General features: G+C 31.9%; 3 protein-coding genes across 6 annotated transcripts; all 3 read right to left on the reverse strand.

Annotated features, from left to right (window-relative positions):
• Positions 1 to 4,866: 4,866 nt before the first annotated feature.
• On the reverse strand, positions 4,867 to 8,599 carry LOC119605705 (glucose dehydrogenase [FAD, quinone]). Its single transcript, XM_037958978.1, has 3 exons — positions 7,925 to 8,599; positions 5,308 to 6,150; positions 4,867 to 5,241 (listed from the first exon to the last, which is right to left on the reverse strand). The coding sequence occupies exons 1-3, from the start codon at positions 8,597 to 8,599 to the stop codon at positions 4,867 to 4,869; spliced, it is 1,893 nt and encodes a 630-aa protein (XP_037814906.1).
• A 516-nt stretch (positions 8,600 to 9,115) lies between these two features.
• Positions 9,116 to 11,229, reverse strand: LOC119605706 (glucose dehydrogenase [FAD, quinone]-like). Its single transcript, XM_037958979.1, has 3 exons — positions 11,092 to 11,229; positions 10,680 to 11,027; positions 9,116 to 10,641 (listed from the first exon to the last, which is right to left on the reverse strand). The coding sequence occupies exons 1-3, from the start codon at positions 11,099 to 11,101 to the stop codon at positions 9,116 to 9,118; spliced, it is 1,884 nt and encodes a 627-aa protein (XP_037814907.1). The 5' UTR covers positions 11,102 to 11,229.
• A 3,052-nt stretch (positions 11,230 to 14,281) lies between these two features.
• LOC119605709 (glucose dehydrogenase [FAD, quinone]-like) lies at positions 14,282 to 20,775 on the reverse strand. 4 transcript variants are annotated; one of them, XM_037958984.1, is made up of 4 exons: positions 20,637 to 20,775; positions 16,405 to 16,461; positions 15,997 to 16,352; positions 14,282 to 15,929 (listed from the first exon to the last, which is right to left on the reverse strand). In XM_037958984.1, the coding sequence occupies exons 2-4, from the start codon at positions 16,418 to 16,420 to the stop codon at positions 14,388 to 14,390; spliced, it is 1,914 nt and encodes a 637-aa protein (XP_037814912.1). In that variant the 5' UTR covers positions 16,421 to 16,461; positions 20,637 to 20,775; the 3' UTR covers positions 14,282 to 14,387. The 4 variants fall into 4 exon arrangements, with proteins under 4 accessions (XP_037814912.1, XP_037814911.1, XP_037814909.1 ...); XM_037958983.1 differs by having other exon boundaries at positions 16,405 to 16,477; XM_037958981.1 differs by having other exon boundaries at positions 16,405 to 16,515.
• Positions 20,776 to 24,070: the final 3,295 nt, after the last annotated feature.

The following is a 24,070-nucleotide window of genomic DNA, read 5'->3' on the forward strand; positions in this document are numbered from 1 at the left end:
CTCAAATGGTGGCTCTGGAAACAGGTAAAACTTGTAAATTATGTTTTATTTTCTCCTTGAGTTTGTTTAAATTTGTGTGGCAGTTTAGATTTTTTTTATTTATAAAAATCGTGTATATAACAAAAAAATGTTGTTGTAAATACTTTTATGCAATTATTGTTTTGTTTATTGAAAAATTATATAAGATTTTATTTGTCTTTTTGTGCAGCAGCTAATTAAATGTGTGATTAATACAAATTGTTATAAATTACAGTTGCCGATAAACTTTGTCTTTAAACTTCATCTCATTTAGTTTGTAATGGTATTGTAATGAACGTACTTAAAAGTTTAAATGCATTATTTTAAATAAATTATTTTTGTTTTATTTTCTTTAGATTCTTAAAGATAATAAAAGTAAAGTCGAAATAATTAACAAATTATGGCGTTTTTATTTGTATTGCTATTAACAATTTTATAATTGTTAACAATGTTATTAACTACCAAGTGTTAAAAGGAAAATGAAAGTAAACTTTACAATACGCAGAGCTTCTCAATATAAAACTGTTCTACGTCGTAATTATTTATGGAAAACAGTTGTACGAAGAAGTTTTTTTTATAGAAAACAGTCTTGAGAAGAAATTTTGTATAAAAAACTTGTTTTACGAAGATGATTTCTGTAGAAAACAGTTCAACGAAGATGTTTTCTATAGAAAACTGTTCCATGCAGAGGAAGTTATACGAAGATGTTTTCTATAGAGAACTATTCTGCGAAGTTGTTTTCTATAGAAGACTATTATGGGAAAAAGCTTTCTATAGAAAACTACTATGCGGAGAAGTTTTCTATAGAAAAATGTTATACGAAAAAATTTTCTATAAAAAACTGTTCCACGAAGATTTTGTCTATAGAAACAATCTTTAGAAGAAGTTTTACCGAAAACTGTTATACGAAGAAGCTTTTTATAGAAATCTGTTATACAAAGAAGTATTCTATATAAAACTGTTATACGAAGAAGTTTTCTATAGAAAACTTTTATACAAAGAAGGTTTTTATAGAAATCTGTTATACGAAGAAGCTTTCTATGGACGGCTTTTATGCGAAGACGGTTTCTATAGAAATGTTTTATAATAAGAAGTTTTCTATAGAAAACTGTTCTAGGAAAACTTTTATTATAGGCAACACTTCTCAATATAAAACTGTTCTGCGAAGTAATCCTTATAGAAAACAGTTGTACGAAGAGGTTTTTTATAGAAAACGAAGAAGTTTTGACAGAAAACTTGTTGTACGAAAAAATTTTTTATAGAAAACAGTTTTGCGAAGATGTTTTCTGTAGAGAACTGTTCCAGGAAGACGTTTTCTGTATAAAACTGTTTTCTATAGAAAACTCTTATACAAAGACGTTTTTTATCGAAAACTTTTATACAAAAAAGGGTTTATAGAAAACTGTTATACGAGGAAATTTTCCATAGAAAAGTATTATGCGAAGAGGAACTATAACACGTTAGTTAGTTAGTTAGTTAGTTAGTTTGTTTGTTTGTTTGTTGTTTGTTGTTAGTTAGTTAGTTAGTTAGTTAGTTAGTTTTAGTTGTTAGTTTGTTAGTTAGTTAGTTAGTTAGTTAGTTAGTTAGTTAGTTAGTTAGTTAGTTAGTTAGTAGTTAGTTAGTTAGTTAGTAGTTAGTTAGTTAGTTAGTTAGTTAGTAGTTAGTTAGTTAGTTAGTTAGTTAGTTAGTTGTTAGTTTGTTAGTTAGTTAGTTAGTTAGTTAGTTATGTTAGTTAGTTAGTTAGTTAGTTTAGTTAGTTAGTTAGTTAGTTAGTTAGTTAGTTAGTTAGTTAGTTAGTTAGTTAGTTAGTTAGTTAGTTAGTTAGTTAGTTAGTTAGTTAGTTAGTTAGTTAGTTAGTTAGTTAGTTAGTTAGTTAGTTAGTTAGTTAGTTAGTTAGTTAGTTAGTTAGTTAGTTAGTTAGTTAGTTAGTTAGTTAGTTAGTTAGTTAGTTAGTTAGTTAGTTAGTTAGTTAGTTAGTTAGTTAGTTAGTTAGTTAGTTAGTTAGTTAGTTAGTTAGTTAGTTAGTTAGTTAGTTAGTTAGTTAGTTAGTTAGTTAGTTAGTTAGTTAGTTAGTTAGTTAGTTAGTTAGTTAGTTAGTTAGTTAGTTAGTTAGTTAGTTAGTTAGTTAGTAGTTAGTTAGTTAGTTAGTTAGTTAGTTAGTTAGTTAGTTAGTAGTAGTTAGTTAGTTAGTTAGTTAGTTAGTTAGTTAGTTAGTTAGTTAGTTAGTTAGTTAGTTAGTTAGTAGTTAGTTAGTTAGTTAGTTAGTTAGTTAGTTAGTTAGTTAGTTAGTTAGTTAGTTAGTTAGTTAGTTAGTTAGTTAGTTAGTTAGTTAGTTAGTTAGTTAGTTAGTTAGTTAGTTAGTTAGTTAGTTAGTTAGTTAGTTAGTTAGTTAGTTAGTTAGTTAGTTAGTTAGTTAGTTAGTTAGTTAGTTAGTTAGTTAGTTAGTTAGTTAGTTAGTTAGTTAGTTAGTTAGTTAGTTAGTTAGTTAGTTAGTTAGTTAGTTAGTTAGTTAGTTAGTAGTTAGTTAGTTAGTTAGTTAGTTAGTTAGTTAGTAGTTAGTTAGTTAGTTAGTTAGTTAGTTAGTTAGTTAGTTAGTTAGTTAGTTAGTTAGTTAGTTAGTTAGTTAGTAGTTAGTTAGTTAGTTAGTTAGTTAGTTAGTTAGTTAGTTAGTTAGTAGTTAGTTAGTTAGTTAGTTAGTTAGTTAGTTAGTTAGTTAGTTAGTTAGTTAGTTAGTTAGTTAGTTAGTTAGTTAGTTAGTTAGTAGTTAGTTAGTTAGTTAGTTAGTTAGTTAGTTAGTTAGTTAGTTAGTTAGTTAGTTAGTTAGTTAGTTAGTTAGTTAGTTAGTAGTTAGTTAGTTAGTTAGTTAGTTAGTTAGTTAGTTAGTTAGTTAGTTAGTTAGTTAGTTAGTTAGTTAGTTAGTTAGTTAGTTAGTTAGTTAGTTAGTTAGTTAGTTAGTTAGTTAGTTAGTTAGTTAGTTAGTTAGTTAGTTAGTTAGTTAGTTAGTTAGTTAGTTAGTTAGTTAGTAGTTAGTTAGTTAGTTAGTTAGTTAGTTAGTTAGTTAGTTAGTTAGTAGTTAGTTAGTTAGTTAGTTAGTTAGTTAGTTAGTTAGTTAGTTAGTTAGTTAGTTAGTTAGTTAGTTAGTTAGTTAGTTAGTTAGTTAGTTAGTTAGTTAGTTAGTTAGTTAGTTAGTTAGTTAGTAGTTAGTTAGTTAGTTAGTTAGTTAGTTAGTTAGTTAGTTAGTTAGTTAGTAGTTAGTTAGTTAGTTAGTTAGTTAGTTAGTTAGTTAGTTAGTTAGTTAGTTAGTTAGTTAGTTAGTTAGTTAGTAGTAGTAGTTAGTTAGTTAGTTAGTTAGTTAGTTAGTTAGTGTTAGTTAGTTAGTTAGTTAGTTAGTTAGTTAGTTAGTTAGTTAGTTAGTTAGTTAGTTAGTTAGTTAGTTAGTTAGTTAGTTAGTAGTTAGTTAGTTAGTTAGTTAGTTAGTTAGTTAGTTAGTTAGTTAGTTAGTTAGTTAGTTAGTTAGTTAGTAGTTAGTTAGTTAGTTAGTTAGTTAGTTAGTTAGTTAGTTAGTTAGTTAGTTAGTTAGTTAGTTAGTTAGTAGTAGTTAGTTAGTTAGTTAGTTAGTTAGTTAGTTAGTTAGTTAGTTAGTTAGTAGTTAGTTAATTTATTAATTAGTAGTTAGTTAGTTAGTTAGTTAATTTATTAATTAGTTAATTAGTTAATTATAGATAACTGTTAGTTAATTTATTTATTAATTAGTTTATTATAGAAAAACTGTTATACAAAGATCTTTAAATATATAGATAAAGGTAACTGTTCCATAAAGAAGTTTATTTAAGGAAAACTGTTATACAATGATGTTTTCTATGAATAGCTATTATGCGAAGAAGATTCTATTATAGAACTGTTCCACATTGTAGTTTTCTATAGAAAAACTCTGCAGTCAATCAAAGTTTTGCGGGTCTAGTTTAAGTAATTTTTGTAAAATTAAAAGTTTTTGTAAAAATTAAACAATTGAATAATAAGTGATGAATAAATAATAAAAAAAAATAAAATAGAACTTTTTGCAGAAAACTGTTCTCCGAAGAAGTTTTCTATGGAGAAATTTTTTGTGAAGAAATTTTCTTCAGAAAAATGTTTTCTAGATCTATGTAGTTATATGTATGTTTTAAACGGCTGGCATTTTTCTCTCACAATTTTCTTCTTCGGACTGGTTTCTAATCTGCACTTTATTTGAATGCATATTGCAGATGAAAACGTGTTACTTTTTTAAACAACAATTTTTGCATCTCACTTAAATCAATAGTTTTCTAATCTTAATTGCCTTGGACTAGGTTTCCTTTTATAATGAGTATTTGCCTTCAAATCCCTTTTAAACACACATGATTACATCACATTTTTACCTTGATCAAAGCGAATAGTTGTTGCAAGTGTATAACGTTTTGGGTTAAATTGTTTGGACAACTTTGACGACCAGTTGCGGAAACTTTAAGAGTAAAAAATAAATTTAATGAAATGAAACAAATAAATTTATTACAAAATATTTTGACTGTCAACACTAAATATATTTAAAATGTTAAAGTAATTAAAATATCTCATGATAAATCAATAATGGAACGAGTATTGAGAGATTTTGATGGTGTGGTACGAGTAGGCTATACTATTAAATGAGATAATGTGAGGTTGGTAGTAAACCGTTGAACCCAGATTCATCTAAACCCCTTGAGACTTTTGAACAATTATATCTATGTATATAGTAACGGTTCAAACGATTGATCAAAATTTATCTTGGTTCTTCAAAATCCCTTTTTACTAAAATATATTTTTATTAGACTTAAACTTAAAAATACCCCTTTAATGTCTATAATGAAAATAATCCTCTTTAATCAAATCGGCAGCTTTTTCGGCAATCATTAATGTGGGTGCATTTGTATTACCCGTTGTAATGGTGGGCATAATACTGGCATCTATTACCCTCAAACCTTTAATGCCATAAACTCTTAGGCGTGGATCTACCACAGCATTAGGATCATTGTTGGGACCCATTTTACAGGTGCCTACCGGATGAAAAATTGTCTGAGAATAAAAGCGAGCTATACACTCCCAAAAAGCATCACTTAAATACTCCACATGAGGACAATTACGCCAAACATAAATATTGAGAGTAGCATTTAAACGTCTCAAGATGGGAGCTTGACTGAACTGGTGGGAAAATTTTAAGGCATCCACCTGTAATAAATGAAATTTAGTCTTTTATAATACAAATTATATATTATATTTCTATTATACTCTTACCATAATCGCCATATCTATAGGTTTATCATAATAATTGGGATATATTTTCGGATATTCACTATTATATTTCGAGGTAATTTCCAGCCAACCACGACTTTTTGGTCTCATCAATAAGGGGGTAATAATAAAACTATCTTTATATAATATCGGTTCAAATGATTGGGCATAGTTAATCATGGTCATGGCAGCCCCTCGCCTGCCTATAAGACCACCATCAGCACCATAGCCATAACTGCCCAAGAAAAATTGTACATCTGGCCAGTCTTTACTGGGATCTTGATATTTACTATTCCAAAATCCCATAACCTCTGATACAGGCATGGCGTAAAAGAAACCATCGGCATGATGAAGAAATGAATCCACTGATTTGGCATTTAACATTTCGGGCACTATAAACGATAAACGATCTCCAGTTACCCTATTATCTATGGTGTATAAACTACCTGTAGCCGAAATATGATCTTGAAGATTACCACCCACACCGGGCAGTTCATGTATAACCTCTATGTCATGTTGCTGTAGTTGTTTACGGGGCCCCACTCCCGATACCATTAAGAGTTGAGGACTAGCTATGGCTCCACTAGATAAAATAACTTCGCGTGTGGCTTTTACATTGTACTTAACACCCAACCAATTGAATGTTATGCCCTTAGCCTGTTTGCTATATGGATCTATGATTACTTTCTCTACAAAGGCTTTTAGTAATACATCTAAATTGGGTCGTTTCCATATGGGCCTAATGTAGGCCTTGTTGGCACTGCAACGTAGTCCGTCACGTAAAGTGCCATGGGGAGCAGCAAAACCGTATTGGGAGCGGCCATTAAAATCTTTGTAGGGATTCAGCTGTGAATGGGAAACAAAATTTATTTGTAGAAAACTGTTATACGAAGAAGATGTTTCCTATTGCAAACCCTTCTATGAAAAAGGTTTCTAAAGAAAACCGTTCCACGATGAAATTTTCTATAGAAAACTTGTATACGATAAAATTTTCTACAGAAAACTGTTTAACGAAGAAGTTTTCTATAGAAAACTGTTTAACGAAGAAGTTTTCTATATAAAACTGTTCCACGAAGAAGTTTTCTATAGAAAACTATTCCACGAAGAAGTTTTTTTTATAAAAAACTGTTCTACAATAAAAAAGTTTTCTATAGAAAACTGTTATACTATAAAATTTTCTACAGAAAACTGTTTAACAAAGAAGTTTTCTATAGAAAACTGTTCCACGAAAAAGTTTTCTATAGAAAACTGTAATACAAAAAAGTTTTCTGTGGGAAACTCTTTTACAAAGAAGTTGTCGATAGAAAACTATTCTAAAAATAAGTTTTCTATAGAAAACTGTTTAACGAAGATATTTCTATAGAAAACTGTTCTACGAAGAAGTTTCTTATATAAAACTGTTATAAAAAGAAGTTTTCTTTAAAAAACATTTGTACAAACCAGTTTTCTATAGAAAACTGTTATAAAAAGAAGTTTTTTATAGAAAACTGGTATCCAAAGAAGTTTTCTGTGGAAAACTGTTATACAAAGAAGTTTTCTGTGGAAAGCTGTTATACAAAGAAGTTTTCTGTTGACAATTGTTATAAAAAAATGTTTTCTATAAAAAACTGTTTTTTATAGAAAAATGTTTTTTATAGAAAACTGTTTAACAAAGATATTTCTATAGAAAACTGTTCTGCGAAGAAGTTTCTTATATAAAACTGTTATAAAAATAAGTTTTCTTTAAAAAACTTTTGTACAAACCAGTTTTCTATAGAAAACTGTTATAAAAAGAAGATTTCTATAGAAAACTGTTATACAAAGAAGATTTCTGTGGAAAACTGTTATACAAATAAGTCTTCCGTGGAAAACTGTTATACAAAGAAGTTTTCTGTGGAAAACTGTTATCCAAAGAAGTTTTCTGTGGATAACTGTTATACAAAGAAGTTTTCTGTGAAAAACTGTTATACAAAGAATTTTTCTATAGAAAACTATTATACGAAGAAGTTTTCTATAGAAAACTGTTCCATGAAGAAGTTTTCTATATAAAACTGTACCACGAAGAAATTTTCTATAGGAAACTATTACACGAAGCAATTTTCTATAGAAAACTGTTCTACAAAGAAGTTTTCTATAGAAAACTGTTATACAAAGAAGTTTTCTATAGAAAACTGTCCAAAAAGTATTATATAGAAAACTTTTTCACAAAAATGTATAGATAACTTTTTCACAAAAATGTTTTCTATAGAAAACTGAACATTTCTTTAGAGAACTGCTTTAAAAACTATTATAAGAAAAAGTTTTTTTATAGAAAACTGTTATACGTAGAAATTTTTTGTATAAAACTGTTTCACGAAGAAGTTTTCTATAGAAAACAGTTCCACGAAAAAAAATTCTATAGAAAACAAAAACAAGTTTACCACGAAGCAGTTTTCTATAGTGAACTGTTATACGAATAAATTATCTACACAAAAAGATATTCATGAAATATTTTTATATAGAAAACATCGGTTTAAAACACTTTTCTATAGAATTCTTCTTCTTCGAGCAGTTTTTAATAAAAATCTATTTTCAAGAACATTTTGTAGAAAAATAGTTTTTTGTAGAAAAATTAACTACGAAAACTGCAACTCTTACTTACCAAATTCAATTGTTTGGCCGCCATTAAGAAAATATCCAACAAAGGCGAAGGAAAACGATAATTTTCCACCGTTAATGGTCCACCATGACCATGATAAGGATCATGTTGAAATTCCGCTATACGATTATCTTCCATTTTACGAAAATAATGTAAAACATTATCATAATTCCAACCGACATTACCCAATTCAGCCCAATGATCATAATCTTTACGATTACCACGTATATACAGCATGGCATTGATAGAACTGCAACCACCTAACATTTTGGCTCTAGGCCAACCGCACTGTTGGTTCTGCATGGCTAAACAATAACGATCAGATTTTTCCGTTTTATATTTCCAATCCCAGGGGCTGCGTTGAAATATCGGATAAAGTTGTGGGACATCGGCAAATGTGGGTTCATCTCCACCCGCCTCTAAAAGTAAAATATTCCAATGTTTAACTTCCGAGAGACGGGCAGCTAAAACACAACCGGCTGAACCACCGCCCACTATAATGAAATCGTAGCTGTCACGTAAATCCATAATATGTATGGATTGAACACGATTTTCTGCATCCACAATATCGGGACGTTGTTGTCGTATACCCTCTAAGAGCATAAAAAACACCATGGCACTAGGCCCTATGGTTAAAAGGAAACGCCATAAGGTAACAGCTCCTTCAAAATGTATCATTTCTTTTATTTATTGATTTCTACCGTTTAATTACAATTCCCGCTTGTTTACCGTTTAATAACTTATTTGACACTGAATTGTGTTTCAATATTATAAGTTTAAAACATTTTCTGTGGAAATTAGTTTTTTTACTGACTTCTGTTTTGTCTAAAAATTTTGCCGATTTTTCAATTTTTTTTACTTTTTGCTAATTTGGATTTACTATATATTTTGGGTCACAAAGTTTTTGACGTTTTTTAAGAAGCCCAACATCAGCATTTTCCAACCATGAAGTGTGTGAATTAACTTTTTTAATAAATTGTAAATATTTATTTTAAAAGCGTGCTAGAGAGTGTGCCAGAGAGTTATAAATAGTGTTTAGTTTTTAATGGTTATCTGGGTCTTAACGATTATTTTTTTTTTTTTCAAACATTTTCTTTATTTTTGTAAATTTTTAACAGTTTTTAACAATTTTTCTTTAATTTCTTTTATTTTTAGGTAATAAATTAACTTAAATCTAAAGAATACAAGGAAATTCTAAACCTCGGGTAAGTAGTTCCCTCTCTTTTCGAACCAATCATCTAAAACTAGTTGAGCCCCCTTCTCTGCTATCATAATAGTGGGACCATTAGTATTGGCGCTTGTTATATTAGGCATAATGCTGGCATCAATCACTCTTAAACCCTGGACCCCATGAACCTTTAACATATCATCTACTACTGCAGATGAATCATTAATAGGACCCATGCGGCAACTACCAGCCCCATGCCAGGCACTAATATAAAAATACTTAATATAACACCTCCAATATTCATCAGAATCTGCTTTAAATAGATCACATTCCTCTAAAGGTATAGTTACCAATTCTAAACCATAATACTGGAATTCGGGACTTTCTATAAGAAATTGTATAAAGCGCACAAAGCGCCCTAAAGCTAAACGATCTTCTAAAACCGAAGCATAATTATTTACTATAGCGGGGCCTTCAAAAGGATTGGAAGACTTCAATTTAACGGAGCCCCTGGATTTGGGTCTAACTAAGAGACCAAATATTTGTAAAACCAATTGGTTATCCACTTGCTTTAAGTATAATTGGCAAATTTCCTCTTTAAATTGTAAAAATTCAAAAACATTGGAACTTTCAGTAAATCTGGTTATCTCAGTTACCAACATGACATCTGGTTTTTTATCACTATCTAAGTCTAAAGTATTAATAAAACTCACCAAATTAGCATTACTGGCTAAAGGTCCAGAACGTTTTAAGAAAAATTCTTTAAGGGACTTTTCCAAAGTCTGATTATTTATCGGGGGTATATTTTTGGTAAATTTCAATAACAAAGGCATCATGCCATGATCTTGTAAATTCTGTCCTACAGGCAGGTTTTTGATCAGGGGTATATTTAACTTATTTAAAAGTTCCGAGGGTCCTATACCCGATAACATTAATAGTTTAGGAGAATTTATAGCTCCTGCACTAACAATAATTTCTTTTTTGGCCTTGACATAATGCCGGGCAAGATTTTGTGTTATAAATTCCACCCCTAAGGCTGTTTTATCTCTAAAATTTATTTTAATGGCCTCACTATTCTTTAGAATATGCAAATTATGTTTACGTTCTTTGGCCACTCTAGCCAAATAGGTTTTAGCCGTACTCATGCGTTCACCTTGAAAAATAGTGGCTTCCAGATTGTCTAGTATGCCCTTATTCACACCCATTTCCGATTTTCCTATGGATTTTGAAAATAACTCCTTTGTTATTTGAAAATCTTGCGAACGTTGAAAATTATTTAAAACTAATGATCCCTTAGAAGGATTTTCAAGGCGGACATCTGTTTTGGCTTTTGTAAAATACTTTTGAACCTTCTCCCACGCCCATTCTTTATTGCCCTGCTGCTGCCATTCATTATAGTCTTCAGGTCTACCCTCTAGAAAAACATTGCCATTAATGCCACCCGTACCACCCAACATTTTACCACGCGGCCAATAACAGCGTTCATTTTTCATACCCTGACAGCAGTTAGGATTCGGTTCGGTATAATCATTCCAGGTGTAAGAGGTATTAGCTAGCAAAAGGGATAGAGAGGAGATCTGAAATACAAACAGAATAAATCATGTTTTTTTAAGCTTTTAATCTCACTTACTTCAGATATTAAAGGAGGATCACCTCCTGCTTCTATAACTAAAACTGTATTCAGACGATTTTCACTTAAACGACTGGCAACAATGGATCCAGCAGTACCAGCACCTATGACTATATAATCATAACTAGAAAGGTGACCTGCATTAGCTTTAGGCCATATATTTTGATTGTCGAAAGGTACCTTGGGTTCTGTTATGTTATTGTAGACATTTCTGAACAATTCATTTAAAATATTCAGTCTATCCTCAGCCTCATTACCACTGACGTTGACTAGGAGGACTAAGGTTATAATAACCGCCAAAAGAACCTCTAAAATTTAAAACCGTTAGGAATAGTTGGGGACCTTTAATATGACTTTTTCAAAACCACTTACCCCTTTTCATTACTAAAGCTTTTTTCTATATTTTATATCTTGAAATCCAATTTTGATTTTTTCTCTACAAAAAAATTCATCAAATTCCTCCTCCGACTTTTAACGTTTCCAACTCTTTACTAAACATTGGTGTCTAATCACTTTTATCTTTTATATTGTTAATACCAATCAAATTTTTTAATCTAATTTACTAAATCTGCCTTTAAACTATTAAATAAATTGCTTAATTAATAAATTATTTAAAAATTTTTTATAAACATTTTTCAACAAAACGTTTTAAATTAAGTGTATGCCCATTTTAGGGTATTAACACTTTCTAATAGTTTTCAAATTAACATTAAGCTAAAACTTTTACTTTAATTTCAAAGTTTTAAGTTAAGCTTTTCAACCGTTTAATGTTAAAAAAACTATTAAAAGCTTTTCTCCAAACAGTTATAATAACAGAAGATTGCACAGAAATAAGTATAGCAATAGTAACAGCAATAGTAAGTCAATATGAGAAAAAGCTATAAAAAGCTTTTCAGTATTTTGATATAAGAACAGACATTGTCATTAAAATAAGAACAGCAATCTTTACTTTTAATGTTAGATAACAGTGACTAACAAATGTTTAAACCAGAAAACAATTTACAGTGAGGAAATACGCAAAAATGCTAAACCCATCTTTCTGAAATTTTCATACCAATTATTGTTATTATTATGTTATTAAAGTATCTAGAACTAAAATGGGCGGTTTCATAAAGTGGGCGTGGCTTTATTATTGCTTTAATTAATATCTAGAAAAAATTGTGTCCCAAAATTGTACACGAGTAATTTCATTTGAAGTAATTTATATAAAAATGGGCGGGATCTGAATGGTGGGCGTGGCACTTACTACAAATAAAAATAGTTATTTTGGAATATTTTTATACCCACCATTAAAAAAATGGGAGGGGGGGTATATTGATTTTTCATTCCGTTTGTAACACATCAAAATAATGGTCATAGACCCACAAAAGTATATGTATATATTCTGGGTCCTTAATTAATTCTAAGACGATCTAGCCATGACCGTCCGTCTGTTGAAAGCACGATGGAGTCCGAACGGAATGAGCTAGAGGGTGGAAATTTTCCACAAATATTTTCCATAGATAAGGTTTGTTTGGTATTGACACCCATACATATCTGTTTTAAAAGTACGAGTATAAAAATAAAATTCGACATAAATTAGTTTCATATGAGTCAAAATCGCCCTACCAAATTTTATGAGGATCGGTCCATAATATAAGGTCCTCTTCGGAAAATCACTATAACGCTCATTACTGACTTAAAAATAAGAATATTGCGCTGAAATTCGACACACATAAGTTTCATGCGAGTCAAAATCTCTCTACCAAATTTTATATGTATCGGTCAATAATTGACCCTACACCCCTTATAAGGTCCCCTTCAGAAAATGACTTTAATGCTCATTACTGGCTTACAAAAACGAGTATAGTAATGAAATTTGTCATAAGTAAGTATCTTAGAAGCCAAACCCTCTCCACCAAATTTTATGTGGATCGGTCCATAATTGACCCTATCCTTCATATAAGGTCCCCTTCAAAAAATTACTTTAACGCTCATTACTGGCTTAAAAATACGAGTATAGCGATGAAATTCGACATACACAAGTTCCATAAGACCAAAATCTGTCTATCAAATTTTATGTGGATCGGTCCATAATTGACCTTACCCCCGATATAAGGTCCCCTTCAAAAAAATTACTTTAACGCTCATTACTGACTTAAAAATACGAGTATAGCGATGAAATTCGACATACATAAGTTCCATAAGACCAAAATCTGTCTATCCCGATATAAGGTCCCCTTCAAAAAATTATTTTAACACTCATTACTGGCTTCGAAATAAGAATATAGCGATGAAATTGGATACACGTAAGTTTCATGCGAATCAAAATCTATCTACCAAATTTCATGTGGATCGGTCAATAATTGACCCTACCCCATATAAGCTCCCCTCCATATAATTACTTTAACGCTCGTTACTGGCTTAAAAGCACGAATGTAGAGAAGAAATTTGACATATGTAAGTAAGTTTCTTACGAGTCTTAAATATAGTGGGCGTAACGCTTAAATTAACCAAAAACGGGCAGAGAGTTTCGCGACAACAACAAATCAAGTTTTCGGATAAAGTAAAATTAATCCTAATCTGGTCGAATCCTGAAAGTTGCTCCCGCGCCTCTATATGGAATGGATATGATATCTTTTGCGGACGACTCTACATAGTGATATGACCACATCCAGAATAGTTCTGGCACAACTGAGAGTGAATGTGATGTGAGGGGCCACAACAAAGATAAACTGTATGATCTGGTGAATAGTTAAGGACTGAAACGGGCTGCTGGCAATTTATTTCAGAATATCACCTTCACAAGAAAATGAAGGTTTTCACAATCAAGGAACTTAACGTCATATTGACTAAAAAGTTCCCCTTATCATTACTATTTAAATGCTCCCCGAAGCATGTCAGGAAGGACTTTCCTCCACGTATACGGCAGCTTTGAGGAACTCACTCTGTGGCTACTAAATAGTTAGTCCATGTACAAAGAGGAAGTGCTGTTAAATTAATGTTTTGAATTTGGACCTAATGGGCCTACCTGGGGCGTGGCCAGAGGTTCCCAAAGTAGGACATCCCGTCTATTTAAAATTTTAAAAATTATTGTATTTCTTCGGAACCACTTCCCTTTTACAAATGTAAAATACCGTTCAAATCGGTCTAACCGTTTAGATATTAAAGATTTCTTTCCCTCATTCCTCTTTTGTATCTCAATGAACGACAGTCATATATACATATGTATATGACTACTAGTAGTAGGTCGTCCACCGACTATTTGGAAATATTGCCGAGGAAAACCAGATTAGCTCTGATACAACTCAGATCAGTATGTAACAACAGGCTTAATGCCTTCTGGCCTATGCGGGGCCAGAAGGTCGTACTGTTCCTAAGAAATATCCAGCTTTTGCCTAGGGTCCCCTTAGGCCTGAACATTCTGGTTATATTACTGTATAGTTTTTACAACAACACTACAGACTTCTTATGAAAAATATAAATAGTTTTCTGTCATTTTTCCCCGATAATTTTACGAAATTCTTGATAAAACAAGTACTCACCCAGATATCAGCAAAATAAAGTACCTAACACTCCAAAATCTTAATTAAAATTTATTTACATTTCTATATATTGTACTTATTTAACCCTATAGGTACTTAAAAATTAAATTACATTTAAAATTTGTCTAAATACTTCTATCTTCACTACGATATATTATTAAACCAATCATCTTTAATTAATTGGGCCGCTCGTTCGGCAATCATAATGGTGGGACCATTAGTATTGCCACTAGTTATATTTGGCATAATACTGGCATCTATCACACGCAAACCTCTGATACCATGAACTCTCAAACGTTGATCCACTACTGCTGAGCTATCCGTAGACGGACCCATGCGACAAGTGCCCACTGCATGCCAAGCACTTATATAGAAATATTTGATATAACAAAGCCAATAATCATTGGAATCATACGTTAAACGATCACACTCTTCTAGAGGTATGGTAATCAATTCCAAACCATAATATTGGAAAGCTGTTGTTTTAACAAGATTTTGTATGAAACGTATGAAGCGTAAAAGGGTCTGACGATCTTCTTCCGCTAAGGCATAATTATTGTGTATTAAGGGACCTTGTAGAGGATCTTTAGTTTTCAGCTTAACAAACCCCCTGGACTGGGATTTTATAATCAAACCCTGTATTTCCAATATCGTATGATTTTCCACTTTATTTAAGAACTTTTTAACTATATCACGCTTAAATTGTAAGAACTCAAAAACATTGGAACCTTTGGTGGGTTTACTAAAGTGTGACACTAGCATTATATCCGATTTATTGGCTTGTTTTTGTTGTAAAGTATTAATAAAACCCACTAAAGTGGAACTGCTTGCCAAGGGACCCTTTTGATTTATTAAATAATCGAATATTGAAAGAGGACTAGAGTCATCTGTTGCTGGAGGTATATTCTTAGTAAGTTTTAATACTAAAGGCATCATGCCATGATCTTGTAAATTTTCACCCACTTGTAAACTTTTTACCACGGGTATATTTAGACTTTTTAAATGTTCTGGCGGTCCTACACCCGATAACATTAAGAGTTTAGGTGAGTTAAAGGTACCAGCACTTATTATGAGCTCTCGGCGGGCTCGAGCTCTTAAGATTGTAGTTCCATTTAATAGAAATTCTACTCCTGTAGCTTTATTGCCATTATGAAAGAGAATTTTTGTGGCCACACTGTGTTTAATGACATGTAAATTATGACGTTTATGGGCCACTCTAGCCAAATACGTTTTACCCGTACTCATTCTTTTCCCTCGATCTATGGTTGCCAGTATGTTTTCCATATAACCGGGACTTTTGATTTTTAATAATCTTTCCACTTCATGGGTGGCATTTACCATTAGATCTTTTAGCACATGATAGTCATCCAAACGTTGGAAATAGTTTAAAGTTAAAGAACCCAAGGGCCAGGTTTTATTATCTAGTTCATGGGTGGCTTTTTCATAGAACGGATATACATCATTCCAAGACCAACCAGCATTGCCTTGCTGTTGCCATTCGTCAAAATCATCGGCATGTCCCGTTAGAAATATATTGCCATTTATGCCTCCAGTACCTCCTATCATTTTACCGCGAGGCCAATAGCAGCGTCCCCCTTTCATTGCCTGGCAACAAGAGGGATTGGGTTCAGCATAATCGTTCCAACTATAAGAGGTATTAAGCAGCTGCAAGGACAAAGTATGAATCTAAAACAAAAAAATATTTAGAAAATATATAATTTTTTATATAGATTTCTCAAAACCCCAAACATACCTCCGACAATATGGGCGGATCACCACCAGCCTCTAAAACTAAAACTTTAACATGAGGATCTTCACTTAAACGACTGGCCACCACAGACCCAGCGGTACCAGCACCCACTACTATATAATCAAATGACATTTGACCATGTTTCAGAAACTCGTCAACATAATCCTTGGGCCATATTTCAGAATCTTCTAATTCCAATTTTTTGCTAGTCACTTCGTTAAATAATTGCTGCAGCAAATTATCCACATAATCAAGTCGTTCGCCGGCCGATTGAATATTAGTAGCAAACCCCTTAAGTACATATAGCTGCACCAATTGAAAGTTTTCCAAAATTAAGACTAAAAGCTGTATATAAAGAACTATAAATAGAACAATTAAATCGTTTACTTTCGTACGATATCTTGAACTTACCCTCCCGCCATTTCATTGTGAAATGTTGTCTCAAAGAACTCTCTTGAGTTAATACTGCTGATTTAAAAAAGTTCTATTATTTTTAAATATTTTATATTTTTAATAAAACCTCTAGCAAAAAATTTTAATTGTTTAAAAATCAGATAATTTTATTTACTTTATTATTTACTTTTTTTGTTTAAATCAAATATGTATATTTTTTGGTTTAAAATGAGTTCAAAATTGTTTTTTGTTAAACCTTGAAACGTAATTAAATATTTGTTTGCTGTGTGCCATTATTAGCCCAATTTTTAGCGCATTGTTCTGTTAATAAAATTCCCCTCAAAAAATTTAACTGTTTAATTTAGTTTTTTTATTTATTTTTTTAAGGTTATTGCACTTTAGGTTTTTAACATTTTATGTTTTTTGTTTATATTTATTACAATTTGAACCACTGTAAACAAATAAAGCTTTATATTTGTTTTAATTGTGAAAGTTTTTAAAAAGAAAGCTTTTGCTAACAGTAAAAAGTTTTCATGCTATGCTTTTAAAAGACAGTGGAGGCAAAATGTTAAAGTACTGCGAGCAGGAAATTTAGAACATTTTTATATCAGAAATCTGGCAGAGGAGTTATAATATATATATATGACTAGTCCATAGACTTGAAATTTAACTTTTCGATAATCTAGTCAATAGTCCCAAAATTGATTAATAGACTATTTAATAGATTACTCCATAAGCTGGTCCCTTAATAAGGGCATTAATAAGTCCATTAATAAGACTAATTCTTAGACTACGCCATAGACTACTGTTGACCAGGCAATAGAGTAGATAAATGACTTATCGGTGGACAAGTTAATAGATTAGTTGATTAAGCTTTTCTTACTTTAGTTCATGAACTAATTCGTAGACTAGATTATATACTGGTACATACTGATCTATACAAAAAAAAAAAAAAAACTAGTCACTAGACTAACCCATAAACTACTTCAAGTCAATAGAGTAGAGAATTGATTAATTCATGGACTAATTCATATACTAGTACATAGTTTAGATCATAGAATACTAGTCACTAATTTATAGACTACTCTATAGGCTACCTTTACTAAACTATCCTTAGTTAACCCTTTCGCACACAAAACGTTTTATGGACTTCTTCATAATGGTCTGGGATGGTCAATAGACTAGTCCATAGAGTACAGAATTGACTGCTATATGGACTTGTTCATAGACTATACCATAAAGTAGTCCATAGACTACTCTATACACTACTTTTTAAATTTATCCATAGACAAGTCCACAGAATCGAGAATTACTAATCTATAGTCAAGTTTAGGGATCAGTTCTTAGACTAGTTCATAAACTAATTCATAGATCATAGACAAATCAATAGAATAGTCCATAGACACGTCAATAGAGTATAGAATTGACTAGTCTATTGACTTTTTCATGGATAAGTCTATAGACTAGTAATGGACTACTCCATAAACTTTGACTACTCAACATTACTTATCGTGTCTAATGATTCTATGGACAACGTCGAAGTTCCTGTCCGGGCTTGTTGTAACAGTTCTCTCAATTTTAAAGATAACAGCTGAAGAGGCGAAAAACGTCCTACCTATGTTCTTGGCAACACTAGCCTTGGAGTTCTAATCCATAGCTATTACATAAGGACTGCTCTTAGGTTCGTCTTTCTTTGACAGACATCCCATTTCTCCACGAATAGTTCGACATTTTGGGTTTCAAGAAAAGAGGCCTATTCCCTGCCCCTTCCTTTTATGAACTTTGACATCAACGAAAGATCCCTCTTCTCCGGGAGAAATGATATTTTTCACCTAATTCTTAAGAATGGCAGCACATTTTGATTGGTTGTTAGTCCATAGAAGCGATTGCATGGTCTTATTGTAGACCAAATCTTCTAAGTACCTTACTGTGCTCTGCCAATCGGCACTTTCCCAATTCTAAAGATGATTGCTTTAGAGGCTAAATAAGTCCTAACTTTGTTCTTGGCAAAACTAGCCTTAGAGTTCTAATACATACCTATTACAAGAATACCGTTTTCTCTTTCTTGTGAAAGATATCTTAATTCATATCGCCCAGTTCAGCATTTTGGCTTCGAAAAATGTCCAATATGCGCTTATCAGCCAATTTGTGGCCCCATCCCTTGTGGACCAAAGGAAAAGGAATACTTTCCATCAAGTTTTTTAGGATGACAGCACATTGGCGAGATTGGTTGTTTGCTCTTAGTAGCAATTGCATGTTCTTATTGCAGACCAAATCTACCTTACTGTGTTCTTTCAATCGGCACCTTTCCTTATTTTGGAAATGACAACTTTAGAGGCGAAATAAGCCATACCTTTGTTCTTAGTTCTGACCTATACCATTTACATAAAGAGTGGCTTCAGATTTATCTTTCCTGCGTAAGACATCTCATTTCACCACATCCAGTTCCGAATTTTTGGCTTTCATTAACTTCCAATTTTATGTAGACATTGGACTGTGAGATCACCAAATCCCTCTTCTACACCAGTCCCAGCTTAGTGCCGTCACAGAAAGGAGGGGTACTCTCTACGAAGTTCTTCAGGATGCCAGCACATTGGTAAGATGTCGATCTTATCAACATCACGCCCATATTGAACTCGCTCACGCTCTTCATTGGTTGTTTGTCCTTAGAAGGGTTTACGTGGTCTTACTGTTGACCAGGTCTTCTATCTTACCGTGCTGGTGTATTTTAATTTGGCCTGTTAGATTACCGGCATAGCGTAGATCGTCTTGGTTTCTTCTGTTTTGGCGTACGATAGCGAAGTTTTTCCTTTTCACTATCTCGATTCCTACACCTTGCTTTTAGGGGCTTCTTTTGAGACACTCCTAACTTCTAGATTGATTGAATTCGTCGACTTGTTCGTTTTCGAAATATAGTCCTTGGCTTTGTTACCCTTACCCACAGAGCTCTGGTTTGGGTTTCCTTTGAGTGAGGCATGGCTTAGCTTCGTTTGTATATTAGAAGATGTAGAACACTTTTCTTTTTAGGTTGGTTTTCAGTCTTTAGCTCTTCAGAAGATCCGATTATATTTGATTCAGATACTGAGAGAGATTCTATTATACACTTCAGAGCGTCCTAAGATTACCCCACAGGATTCTGGTTTGAGTATCCTATGAGTGAGGTATGGCTAGTCTTCCACTATTCTGGTTTGGGTTTTCTTTGAGTGAGGTATTACTTGGCTTCGTCTGTATATTAGATGATGGAGAACACTTTTCCTTTAAGTGATCCTATTTGATTCAGATATTGAGGGAGAATACGATAGCATCCACAAAGCCGTTTTTTGGTCTCTTTTCGATGTTTCTTTTGAGAAACTCATACCTTTTAGATTGATTTCGAAATCCACAGGGTTCTTGTTTGAAATTCTTTTCTTGACTTTAACTTGCAGGATTCTGATTTGAGTATCCTTTGAGTGAGGTATGACTAGTCATCCGCTAATCTGGTTTGGGTTTCCTTTGAGTGAAATGTAGAGCACTTTTCCTTTACTTGATCCTATTTGATTCAGATATTGAGAGAGAATACGATAGCCGTTTTGTCACTTTTCTACGTTACTTTTGAGACTCTCTTAACTTCTAAATTGGTTTTCGCCGACGTGTTTGTTTTCGAAATCCACGGAACACTTTTTCTTTTAGATTTGTTTTCAGTATTCAGTTCCTCGAGAGATGATCGCCTTTGATTCAGAAATCACTATGATTTCCAGAAGAATCTTCTTCAGCTTCCTCTTCTGTGCTGCAGAAAGCCGCTTTTTGAGTTAAAAGTAGTTTAACTATATTATGACTTTCCTCCTTCCAAATTATTGGGTTTTAATATGTTGTTATTATCAGAATCATGGATCCTCACCGATATTCTTTTCAGAACTACATATTTGTCATTTGTATGCTAATCACTTGACACTTGATCCCCAATCCAAATTTCGTCAAGATTTAATCCAAAATTCAACACTGAATTGGTGCCTTAAGTTTTCTATAAATAAAATAATAAGTCGAGTTTTTTCCCTAAATTTGGAATCAATTTTCCTTATGTTTTTTATAACAAATCTTTTATTAACAAAACAATGCGCAACATTTTTCTCTTTTTAACTTATTTCAATATTTAATCATTATACAATTATTGATAATGCATCAATGTTATTTTTGTTAAACTTCACGTTTTTTTTTTTCAACGATTTCAATTTTACATAAATTTTTTTTAATAACTTTTTATAGCAAATTACTTTGAAAATATGTGACGTCTCTTATGTGTAGAAGTAATTTATTTTATTTATAATTTTTTTTTTTTTTTTTTTTTTGAACTTGTAATAAATTAATTAAATTTTTTCCTTTTCGCTAGCACTTGTCTTTTAATTTGCAGTTCTAATCAAGTTTAAGTTTAGATTGATACTGATTTTCTTACTATAAAATTATTGAAATTTATAAACAAATTTCAACATTGAACTAAATTTTTGCAAAAATATGATAAGAAATCTAAATGTAGTAGTGTGAAAATGGTGTAAATTTTTGCGGGAAATTGCAAGCATTGAAATCAATGTTATTACGATTACGAACTATATAAAACAGTCTGGTCGAATATTAAGGGTGCTTTATTTAGGGTCAATTGTAGATAAAAAACAAGTAAGAGTGTTATATTCGGCTGGCTTTTTAAGCCAGAAATGATCGTTAAAGTAATTTTCTGAAGAGCTCTTCAATGAACCGATCCGCACTAAATTTGGTAGAGAGATTTTAACTGGTATGTGTATCGCTTTACTCGTATTTTTAAGCCAATAATGAACTTTAATGTTATTTTCTGTTGGGGAGCGTATATGGGCACCAATCATACGCCGATTCCCATAAAAGTCAGTAATTAATTATGTCGAATTTCATCTCAATGCTCGTACTTTTAAGCCAGTAATGAGCGTTAGAGTAATTATCTGAAAGGGACCTTATAGGGGGGTAGGGTCAATTATAGACCGATCCACATAAAATTTGGTTAAGAGATTTTGACTCGCAAGGAACTTACTTCAGTCGAATTTCATCGCTATACTTGTATTTTGAATCCATTAATGACCGCTACAGTCATTTTCTGAAGGTGATCTTATATAGGGGTTAGGGTCAATTATGAACCGATCCACACAAAATTTTGTAGAGAGATTTTGGCTCGTAAAAGACTTACTTATGCCAAATTTTATCGCTATACTTGTATTTTGAATCCAGTAATGAGCGTTAAAGTCGTTTTCTGAAGGGGACCTTTATGGGGGGTAGGGCCAATTATGAACCGATCTACATAAAATTCGGTAAAGAAGTTTTGGCTTGAAAGTAACTTACTTATGTCAAATTTCATAGCTATAATCGTATTTTTAAGCGAGTAATGAGCGTTAAAGTCATTTTCTGAAGGGGACCTTATATGGGGGGTAGGGTCAATTATGAACCGATCCTCATAAAATTTGGCAAGGAGTTTTTGCTCATACAAAACTTATTTATGTTCAATTTCATCGCTATAGTTACACTTTTAAAACATATATGCACTTTAAAACATATTCGGGCTATCCGAAAACGTGGACCGATATGGCCCATTTTCAATACCAGACAAACCTTACCTATTAAGGTGTTTTCAACAGACAGACGGAAGGACATGGCTAGATCGTCTTAGAATTTAATAAGAACCCAGAATATATATACTTTTGTGGATCTTTGACCAATATTTCGATGCGTTATAAACGGAATGACAAAATCAATATACCCGCATCTTTTTTGATAATGGGTATACAAATGTGTTGGAATTTATTGATTGAAAATATATAAACTTGGTTGGGTTTCTTTATAAATCGAATATTGACATAAATATTTGATAATTTTGAGTTTTAAATAAGTTCATTTAGGTATCTGAGAAAGAACTTAGAGTAGACTACACTATAGACTAGATTATAGACTAGACTATAGACTAGACTATAGACTAGACTATAGACTAGACTATAGACTAGACTATAGACTAGACTATAGACTAGACTATAGACTAGACTATAGACTAGACTATAGACTAGACTATACACTAGACTATAGACTAGACTATACACTAGTCTATAGACTAGACTATAGACTAGCCTATAGACTAGCCTATAGACTAGACTATAGACTAGACTATAGACTACACTATAGACTAGACTATAGACTATACTACAGACTAGATTATAGACTACACTATAGACTAGACTATAGATTAGACTATAGACTAGACTATAGACTAGATTATAGACTAGACTATAGACTAGACTATAGACTAGACTATAGACTAGACTATAGACTAGACTATAGACTAGACTATAGACTATAGACTATAGACTATAGACTATAGACTATAGACTATAGACTAGACTAGACTAGACTAGACTAGACTAGACTAGACTAGACTAGACTATAGACTAGACTATACACTAGACTATACACTAGACTATAGACTAGACTGTAGACTAGAGTATAGACTAGACTATAGACTAGACTATAGACTAGACTATAGACTAGACTATAGACTAGACTATAGACTAGACTATAGACTAGACTATAGACTAGACTATAGACTAGACTATAGACTAGACTATAGACTAGACTATAGAATAGACTATAGAATAGACTATAGAATAGACTATAGACTAGACTATAGACTAGACTATAGAATAGACTATAGACTAGACTATAGACTAGACTATAGACTAGAATATAGACGAGACTATAGACTAGACTATAGACTAGACTATAGACTAGACTATAGACTAGACTATAGACTAGACTATAGACTAGACTATAGACTAGACTATAGACTAGACTATAGACTAGACTATAGACTAGACTATAGACTAGACTATAGACTAGACTATAGACTAGACTATAGACTAGACTAGACTAGACTATAGACTAGACTATAGACTAGACTATAGACTAGACTATAGACTAGACTATAGACTAGACTATAGACTAGACTATAGACTAGACTATAGACTACTAGACTAGACTATAGACTAGACTATAGACTATAGGCTAGAATATAGACTAGAATATAGACGAGACTATAGACTAGACTATAGACTAGACTATAGACTAGACTATAGACTAGACTATAGACTTGACTATAGACTTGACTATAGACTTGACTATAGACTATACTATAGACTAGACTACAAACTATACTATAGACTAGACTATAGACTAGACCATAGACTAGACTATAGACTGGACTAGAGACTTTTTTCCTTTTATACATTGTTATATAGATAAAGGTTTTCCACCAAAATTGTCCGCGAAAAGGAACGGATCCGATGTAACCTTCCATTACCCCCAAAGTACTAGACACTGGACTACTTCCTTATAATTTCTACTTTCTCCTGTGAAAAAAAATACCTTTAGCTGGACTATACTGCTTTAAATTGGATTCAAAATTTACCAATAATCTTTCGTGTAGAGTATTTAAATGCGTTTTAATAACTTCCCCCATATACCTGGTTATTGGGTCAATGAACTGATAGTAAATATTTTATAATGAGCACTTTTCAATGCCGTTCTATAAAATAGCAAAATCAGCAACTTTTCTACCTTTTCTAGTAAGTAGAAATTTACTATATTATTAATTAAGTGATATTTCTATTTAAATATTTAAACACGTTGCTTTAAAGCAATTAAT

This window comes from Lucilia sericata, unplaced genomic scaffold (genome assembly GCF_015586225.1).
Source record: "Lucilia sericata isolate MDLA Ls3-8-SP2 unplaced genomic scaffold, ASM1558622v1 Contig000511F_arrow, whole genome shotgun sequence".
NCBI lineage: Eukaryota > Metazoa > Arthropoda > Insecta > Diptera > Calliphoridae > Lucilia > Lucilia sericata.